Genomic DNA, 10,064 nt, shown 5'->3' with positions numbered 1-10,064 from the left:
GAACTCGCGAAGGACATCTTCTTCTCCTCGTACGCACCGTTCATTGGCTTCCTTTGGGATCTTGCAGCCCACACAATATCCATTCCAGAGAAAAAGAAAGAGAAGTACCTGGAGGCCATTAGGGAGTGGGAGAGCAGACCCACTCACACCCTGCTCGAAGTTCAGCAACTACATGGAAAACTTCTTCACGCCTCCCTGGTCCTACCGGCAGGTAGAGCCTACCTGGTATCGCTCGAGGCCATGCTTTCCATCTTCGGTGACCGTCCACGTATGCCACATTCCCCTCCCAAAGCCACCGGAGGAGATCTCCGCTGGTGGAAAGCCCGCCTCTCTCAACCCAACATCTCCCGACTCATCCCTGGCCCTACTGAAGTCATTGACCCCACAGCTTACTCAGACGCTAGTTCGGGTGTTGGCATCGCGATTTGGATCAACGGGAGATGGCGTGCGTGGCGCCTCCTCCCAGGCTGGAAAGCAGAGAGTAGAGACATTGGCTGGGCAGAAGCCATTGGAATGGAATTCCTTGTCCTCTCGCTCCTTACTCAGTGCACAGAGAACACTTGCATCAAGGTTTACAGAGACAACCGTGGTGTTGTTGAAGGATGGTGGAAAGGCAGGAGCCGCAACAAAGCTACCAACGCCATCTTCAAATGGATTCACACTCTCGTTGAGGACGCCAAATGTTCCATCCTCACTCGCTATGTTCCCAGTGCCCACAACCCAGCAGATGACCCTTCCCGTGGGATCTACCCCCCAACCAGCCTACTTCTGCCCCCCATCCCAATTCCCCAACCTCTCAAGTGTTTCGTCATCGATTATGATGCTCCCATGCTTGCTTCAGAAGGCAGCACTGGTCTTCCGCTCGCAAAAACGGCTTCTTCCAATGACAAAGGCCATCATGCACTCGACCACCGCACTAGACTCAACGACGAGCTTCGCTGACAAGGAGAGGACCTCCTCCAAGCGACGCAAGCTTACCACGGCCTATCCCACTAATCTGACACCTCGAGCCTCTCCCCTACATCCTCACTGCCCCGCAAAGGACCACCTCCGGCTATGGCTCCCACTGAACTCTCACTCGTCATCAACATCACTCCCCCACGCAGACGCACAGTGCATTCAAGACGTGATTATCCACGCGTGGGCACACAGCACCCGAGAAGCCTATGGCAGCGGCATCCTGGCGTACCATGTCTATTGCGACTCTAAGTTGATCGGGGAGGAACTGCGAGCACCCGCATCATCCGAGCTCATCTCAGCTTTCATATCGAGCCTAGCAGGGATCTACTCAGGAAAAACCATTTCAAACTATATCCATGGGATCCGGGTATGGCATACCTTGCATGGCGTCACATGCGCGCTGAAAGACGACCAGATTGACGCCCTGGTGAAAGCGGCCATTAACCTTACTCCCGCCGCGTCAAAACGGAAAAAGCGGCAACCTTACATGGTGTCACGAATTCCTAACATGAATCATTTTTCATTTCTCGGTTTTCCTTCGGCTATGTCCCATACCCGAACCGGTCACATGACACCACTACCTTTCACATTATCACACCATCACCATGTCACACCTTCACCACTTCACATTTCACCAGTCACATCTCCGATCGGATCCCCTACGCCCAGGGCTAGAACCATATGTCTTCCTATCACTTAATCTCCGTCTTTGACATCATTGCTTATATATCACGACGTCATACTACGTCATCCGCAGTATCGTACGATTCTTTTTCATTGGCTGATTACTTACAGACTCAGATATCTCTGACTCAATGTTATGTATATAGGTAGGATAGTTAGCATAGTTTCTCTTTAGACTTAACCTCTTCGTTCCTACCCAGTGTAGACTCAGACGTTCACTCTCAATATCATCTCTGTTCTCTTATCTTGACGAGTCCTAGTGGTTGTGTGAAACCTTTGCCAATCAGTGAACATTGATCATAACATTAGGTTAAGTCTATCTTACCACTCCGACTCGAATTTTGTCTTGGACGCCTCGTCCTCGATAAACTTCACCCGTGCTATTCTGCTGAGAGTATTCTCACGGATTACTTTTCAATCATCTTTCCCAGACGCGCACTATACCATTTTCTTTTACGTTAGCTTTTTGTAGAAGTAGACAAGGCCCTTGCCCTACGCGAGCCGCCAGTCTATAAGGAGCAGTGACACTTAGGTCCTGTTTCCGCACGCCTGCAGTTAGGTCCAAAACCCTACCGACTGCACGCTACCTACTTTTCTTTTGTACTATAAAGAACGGCACTCGCGGGTCTTACAACCCTAGTTACATTTACCTTAGGAGGTTGTGGGTATTAAGAAGACCCAAACTTCACCGCGTCGTTCCCGAACTCCTTCCGAGTTCTATCTAGGTTGACGAACCGCTACACGTGCTGTATTCGCACCTATAGTCATCATAGCTCCCCCTTGGAGATCTCATCTCGTCAGAGACCGCGCCCTACAAATCCACAACAATGATACCTGTCGGGAGAACAACTGTCCCTTCCTTCATGTCCGAGCAAGACTGGAGAACAATCCAATCCCCCGCCCCGCACCACGCACAAACTCAAGGATGGCAGACACTAGGAGCAGGGCCATCGGTATCTGCAGAAAGCTTCACACCGACCCCGTCGAGGCCAGGCTCTGTGGTAGCGGAAGGCATCTTAGGCCCAGAGGGGACTACCATCACCCACCAGAACATTTCGAACACCATCTTCACTGTAACCGCAGCAGAAAGAGATCTAAACCAAAGCCGGTACAACGAGTTGAAAGACCATCTCACACTCTTAGCCGAGAACCTGAACAGAGTAGAGACAGAGAAGAACGAGCTAGCGCAGAGGCTAGTGGCAGCAGAGCAAACGATCATGGCTTTGCAAGCCTTTCGTACGACAACGCCAACAACACCGGCGTTTACCTCTGGAGTTTCGAGCTCTGATCTCAAGATGGCCAAACCTACAGAGTTCACGGGAGACAAGAACTCTATCGACGTTGACACCTTCCTCTCCCAACTCGACCTCTACCTCACTTCCTATCCCACCGCCTCTGAGCTCCAGAAGAGTTCCTGTCTTATTTCTTTCTGCAAGGGCTCTGCAGCGAAATGGGGAGAAAGCATATCCAAAACTTCCTTAAGTGGACGAATCGGGTCGTATGACCAATTGAAGAACGATATGCAAGCCATGTGGGGCATCATTAACAAGGAAGAAAAGATTGCTAGGGAGATAGATCATCTCCAGCAAGGAAACCGCAGCATCGCGGAATTTGTCTCTCTCTTCAGACAGAAGATCGCCCACTGCCGCTTCTTGGACTATGAACTCATATGCAAGTTTCATCTCGCATTATCCCAACGGATCAGGGATCAGTTGGCCCACGTAAACCCTAGGGACAAGAGCACCCTAGAGGGAATGATTTCGCATGCTCTCATTATCGGAATGAACTTTGAGGAACTGGACGATGAGAAAAAGAAGACCTGGCAACCACCATGTTGCCCATGGGTTGAAATAGGCCCTCTCAAACCAGTTTCTCAAGGTGGAGATGCAATGGACGTAGACGCATCAAAGACACGAGGTGGACCCCAACCTCAACCAGCAGTGAAACCCATCACACTGGAAGATATCCAACGCATTGTGAACGAGAGGATTTTCTTGACTTCTTCAGATGAAGCCCTGAAGAAACGGGGTTTTTAGATAGGTCGAAGTTGACTGTGAACTTAGACCAGAACAATCATTTTTCTATCCTTAGTGATCCGGCAATCATGTTTACAGAAGTATCGGAAGTTTGTTCTGGAAATAAACGAGATCATTTTTACTTGCCAATCACGTTGAAGGGAAAAAACAAAAAAGCAGAATTGGAAGCTCTAGTAGACTGCGGAGCAACGAACTTATTTCTCAGCCAAAAGTTCATAGAAAAGAATGAAGTCAAAACCAAGCAGTTACTGCGAGCACTGCCCGTCCGCAATATCGATGGAACTAAAAACTCCGCCGGACCAATCAAAAGCTACGCAGATTTGACTCTGAAGATAGGAGAGCATGAGGAAGAAGTAGCCTTTCTGATCACAGATCTAGGAACCGATGATGTTATCATTGGAGTAGATTGGCTACGATATCATAATCCAAACATAGATTGGAATGCGGGAAAAATGACGTTGAACCGCTGCCCAGTCAAATGCGAGGATGCCAAGGTTAGGAGGAGAAAGATCAAGGCAAAAAAGCAGAAGGATACATTACCTGCTTTATTACCCATGGAAGAAGATGACGATGAAGTCACCATGGAAACTTCGATCCCTGCAGCCAAAGTACAGCTGTCAGATTCGAGTGCTCCTAAGAAAGTAGAGATAGAGGATATCAAAGATGAAGATTCACCACGAAACGTGTGGATCAAGTACAAAAGCTCAGTCGCTTCAGAGTTAGCTCAACAAGAGGAAAAGAAGAAGGAAAAGAAGTCCGTTGAAGAGATGGTCCCAGAATGGCTCTATGATTATCTCAAGGTCTTCTCCGAAGAAGAATCTACTAGATTCCCTGAACCCAAGAAGTGGGATCATAAGGTAGACTTCAAGGATCCTAATGATCTTCCTCCAAATTCGAAAGCATATCCCCTTTCGCCCGCAGAACACGACGCATGTGAGAAGTGGCTCAAACAAGAATATGAATTAGGAAGACTGCGAGATTCAGAATCCCCAGTAGCAGCTCCTTTCTTCTTTGTTGCCAAAAAAGACGGAAAACTTAGACCCGTCATGGACTAGAATTCCTCGGTCTGATTATTAAAGATGGACATGTCTCTATGGATCCAGTCAAGGTTAAGGGAGTACAAGAATGGCCCACTCCTACCTGTGTCAAGGACATCCAACGGTTCATGGGATTCGCAAACTTTTACCGTCGTTTCGTTCTCGGATTCTCGAACATTGCCAAACCCATGAACGATCTCATCAGGAAGGATGTACTATGGGAATGGATGGACAAACAGGAAAAAGCTTTCCAGACCCTTAAGGACAATTTCACATCCACACCAGTATTAGCAATGCCAGATGCCACAAAAAAGAAAAGAATCGAAACAGATGCATCTGACTATGCTACGGGTGGCGTATTGTCTCAAAAGGAAAATGATGGACTATGGCACCCTGTTGCCTTTTTCAGTAAATCTATGCAAGACGCAGAACGAAATTATGATATTCACGACAAGGAACTCTTAGCTATTATTCGCGCATTGGAAGAGTGGAGGCATTATGTGCAAGGTGCACCAGAACCGGTGGAGATTTGGACGGACCACAAAAACCTTGAATACTTCATGACAAGTCAGAAGTTAACTCATAGACAAGCAAGGTGGTCTTTGTTCCTCGCAGAGTATGAATTCACACTGCACCACAAACCGGGGAAGGTCAACGACACTGCTGACGCTCTGTCCAGGAGGCCAGACCACAGAGGGGGGGTAGAAAACGACAATTTGGATCGCGTGCTTTTGAAACCCGAGTTTTTCCAGATCAAAGCAGCAAAACGAGGTCAAGTTCTGATACAGGGAGAGCAAACATTACTCAAACAAATCAGGAACTGTACAGATCTAGATCCAGAAGTCCGAAATGCTATCGAAACCCTGAAAAAAGCCCCAGTACAACTGCGAAAAGGACTAGAAGAATGGAACACAGAAGATGGACTCATCCTTTTCAGAGGATTAGTTTACATACCCAACAACAAAGACATTCGTCGCTCGGTGTTAGAAATCTTTCATGATTCACCCGCAGCAGGACATATGGGACGTGCTAAAACTCTCGAACTCGTTTCTCGTAACTATTGGTGGCCGCAGATGCAGAAGTGGGTCAATGACTATGTAGATGGATGCAACAGATGCAAACAAACGAAGGTGTTACCATCTAAACCCCATGGTCCCTTAAAGCCTAATGAAATTCCCGAAGGTCCATGGCAAACAATTAGCTGTGACCTGATTACCAATCTCCCTAAATCAGAAGGCAAAGACAGTATCCTCATAGTAGTCGATCGCTTCACCAAGCAAGCCCATCTCGCACCAACCACCAATGACGTTACTTTGAAAGGAATTGCGGACATGTTTCTTAAATATGTATGGAAGTTGCACGGAACACCAAAGAAGGTGATCTCCGATCGTGGAACACAATTCGTATCTAAATTCATGCAAGAAGTCTCAAAAAGACTGGGAACCAAATGGTCTATGTCGACTGCATATCACCCACAGACAGACAGACAGACAGAATGAGTAAACCAAGAAGTGGAACAATACCTTCGAGCATTTACGTCTTACCGTCAGAACGACTGGGCATCATGGCTTCCCATTGCAGAATTCACACATAACAACTCCATTACCATAACCGGACACTCCCCTTTCAAATACCTCTACAGCTATAATCCCGAATTCATCATCTCCCCTAAGTCCTCCAACACCGTTCCATTAGCTGATCAAAGAGTAGCAGAAATGAAAGAGGCACAAGATGAAGCAAAGGCAACACTAGAAATCGCCAATGATCGGATGAAACACTTTTATGATCGAGGAGTGAAAGACGCACCAATTTTCGAAGTAGGACAAAAGGTTTGGCTAGACACCAGAAATATCAGACAACAACGACCGAGTCAGAAATTGTCGGATCGCCGCCTTGGTCCATTCGAAATACTCGAACAAGTAGGCGAATTGAACCACAAATTGAAATTACCGGAATCCTATCAAATTCATCCAGTTTTCCATGTAGAACTACTCACCGCTCATAAAACCTCGTCATTAACAACTCGCACCACACCAGAGCGTCCACCTCCCGAAATAGTGGAAGGAATGAAAGAATACGAAGTAGAAGCAGTAATAGCCAGCAGAGTGTGGCGAAACCGGTTGCAATTCTTATCAAAGTGGAAAGGATATCCACTAGAGGAAGCAACATGGGAAAACGAAGAAAACCTAAAAAACTCTCCCAGATTAGTCAGCAAGTTTTATGCAGCAAATCCCGATGCACCCAAATCGCATCGAATTGCAAGCGCAATCATTCCAGTCTTACAGACTCCTGGTTTCTTAGAATGGAGACAGAAGAATATTCGACCATCCTATGTTCGCGAGGACGCTCACCTTAAAGAGGGGGTAATATCACGAATTCCTAACACGAATCATTTTTCATTTCTCGGTTTTCCTTCGGCTATGTCCCATACCTGAACCGGTCACATGACACCACTACCTTTCACATTATCACATCATCACCATGTCACACCTTCACCACTTCACATTTCACCAGTCACATCTCCGATCGGATCCCCTACGCCCAGGGCTAGAACCATATGTCTTCCTATCACTTAATCTCCATCTTTGACATCATTGCTTATATATCACGACGTCATACTACGTCATCCGCAGTATCGTACGATTCTTTTTCATTGGCTGATTACTTACAGACTCAGATATCTCCGACTCAATGTTATGTATATAGGTAGGATAGTTAGCATAGTTTCTCTTTAGACTTAACCTCTTCGTTCCTACCCAGTGTAGACTCAGACGTTCACTCTCAATATCATCTCTGTTCTCTTATCTTGACGAGTCCTAGTGGTTGTGTGAAACCTTTGCCAATCAGTGAACGTTGATCATAACACACGGTCAATTTCATTTCTCACATCCTGCTGAAACTCAATCAAGAGGTCCCCCTTGATGCCGCAGTCGGTAGCTGCCTCACCACGGCCTTTTATTCCATTGCGAGGGTTGGGGAATTCACAGTTCCCAACCTCACAACCTTCGACCCTTCGGCCCACGTGAAACACTCGGACGTTCGCCAGGACACAGATCGCAATGGACTGCAAATGATGGTTTTCCACCTACCACACACAAAGTCTGCACCAGCCGGTGAAGATCTCTTTTGGGGCAAGCAGAATGGCCCAACAGACCCAGAGGCAGCGCTAGCCAATCACTTCCGCGTTAATGATCCTCCCATCAACGGCGCTCTCTTCACCTACAAATACGGTAACACACACCGGCCCCTCACCAAATCCAAATTCATCTCAAGGCTTGCCAAGGCCGCCAAGGACGTGGGGCTAGACCCATTGCAAGGCCACGGCATAAGGATTGGTGCCACGCTAGAATACTTACTGCAGAACATTCCATTTGACGTAGTAAAGACCATGGGCCGCTGGGCCAGTGAGGCCTTCCAGCTATACCTCCGCAAACATGCTCAAATCTTGGCACCATACCTACAGGCCACACCAGCCCTTCAAGACGAGTTCCTTCGGTACACGATGCCGCGAGTACGTTAAACACTCAACGTGAGTACTCATTCTCCTCCTACTATCCTGGGTCCCGAGTTTCGCTCGATGCGTCGTTGAACTCCTTCTGTTCTGGGATTCGCAGCTCACCTTTTCTATCACAGGATACATGACTCTTCTCTTCTCAGATAGCATCTACAGCGACTCGCAAAGATTGTCATTCTACTACGTAACAAGGCACGAGCGGAGGAATAGAATTTGGTCTTTGCACAAGCGACAGATGCAGTACCCTCCTTCTTGTTCTCGTACCGCATCTGTCAATCTCATCAGCTCAGTCGTCCACAACAATTCTCTTCCTCCTCTTTTCTTTTCCCCACCCGCCGCTCCCTTTTCACCCGTGACATCTTCAATACAGAGGTCAGATATCACTTCTCGCACACATTCTTCAGTGATTCGGACTGCGTCCATTGCCTGTTCACTTAGGCCTGCGAGGGTTCTGTTCCCACCCACCCTTTGCAGCTCACCTTTTCTATCACAGGATACGCAGATCGGGATCGGAAAGCGCTGCGCGCTTTTGCCCAAGTTGCTCAGGTAGTTCACATCATAGTAGTCTAGCCATAATGTCTTTAGAGTAGCAATGATACTCTTCTCCTCTCAGATAGCATCTACAGCGACTCGCAAAGACGAATATATCTGTATACTCGCCAGCTCTTCGAGGTTTTGAATGCCACTCGTCAAGGACAGCTTCAACTCCCAGTATTTTGAGCATTGACTTGATTTGTTCTGATAAAGCAAGGTACAGATACTTGATGACCGGTATCTTCTTAGCGCGCTGAATTCTGTGTCTAGTTTGACCTGGGAGAAATAGTGAAATATTGCAGGTGATGCATGTATCCTGGGCATGCAACGAGCCAGTGGGAGGAAAAACATCACGGCATCCAGGGCAAACAGGAAGAGTTTGAATGACAGGATCAACGCCAAGGACCCGAGTGCAAGATTGGAGTGTGACAAATGGTCTGTCGATCATTGGAGAGATAACGAGCAGCATACATGCGAAAATCGCAAGTAGCGCATTACATGCTACGCGAGGCAGATGAAATTGAAGGTGTAACCATGACACAACCACATATGTCATTAAGAGATGCGGAGGGACACCTTGGTGATTCACGTAATCATCCGCGGTAGTGCCTTCTTCAGGCATGAAAGGGTCAGGAGTATCTTCCTCTGGTTCTACTATGATGAGGACCTCAGTGTCTTCATCATCATGTTCGGAGCATGCATCAACATCAATATCTGCATCCTCATCTTCATCGGCATGTGTATCTGCACATTTTTCCTCCTCCTGGAGCTGCTTGTACGCATGCTCGAATTCGCATTGCATTGCACGCAGCTCTGGGTCATTGGGGAGGTTGTGAGCAAGGTGGGACGTGAGTGGATGAGAATCTGCTGCAGTGCGTGTGTTGTAGTCCTCGAAATGATTGACAGCATCTAACATGGCTTCTGGACTATGAAAGTTTGGCCCAAGGTTAGGTAACTCGCTGCCATGGGTCATGATGTCAAGATCTTCTCCGGTGAGGAATCTGTAATCGAGCATCTCTTGCTTGACTGGTGATTCCGACATTTGAGGAGGATCCGGGAACTCAAATCTTGGCAACAGGAGTGGTACAGGCTCATGCTGAAAGATAGGTAGATTTTGAATGAGTCCAGGCATCCTTTCACGTGGTGGAACTTGAGCACAGGCTTGCTCAGTGACAGTTCGGTTTTTGAGGTCTGCGCGTTCATGATTTCATTTTGTATGTGCAGGAACTAGGGCTCCTGCACATTTGTTGGTCGTACACGAGCAGCGAAGCAACATATTGCGTGATGGATGATGTGGAT

The 10,064-nt window shown here is 47.5% G+C and overlaps 1 protein-coding gene across 1 annotated transcript; it reads right to left on the bottom strand.

Annotated features, from left to right (window-relative positions):
- Positions 1–8,787: 8,787 nt before the first annotated feature.
- EDB91DRAFT_1086263 (uncharacterized protein) lies at positions 8,788–9,897 on the bottom strand (the record flags this gene model as incomplete). Its single annotated transcript, XM_041316016.1, has 1 exon — positions 8,788–9,897. One exon carries the CDS (start codon positions 9,895–9,897, stop codon positions 8,788–8,790), a length of 1,110 nt encoding a protein of 369 aa, XP_041172008.1.
- Between the last annotated feature and the right edge of the window lie 167 nt (positions 9,898–10,064).

Source organism: Suillus paluster (assembly GCF_016628075.1).
Source record: "Suillus paluster strain FC165 chromosome Unknown EDB91scaffold_90, whole genome shotgun sequence".
Classification (NCBI taxonomy): domain Eukaryota; kingdom Fungi; phylum Basidiomycota; class Agaricomycetes; order Boletales; family Suillaceae; genus Suillus; species Suillus paluster.
Note: the sequence above shows the minus strand (reverse complement) of the source record. Positions and strands in the feature narration are given on the sequence as shown.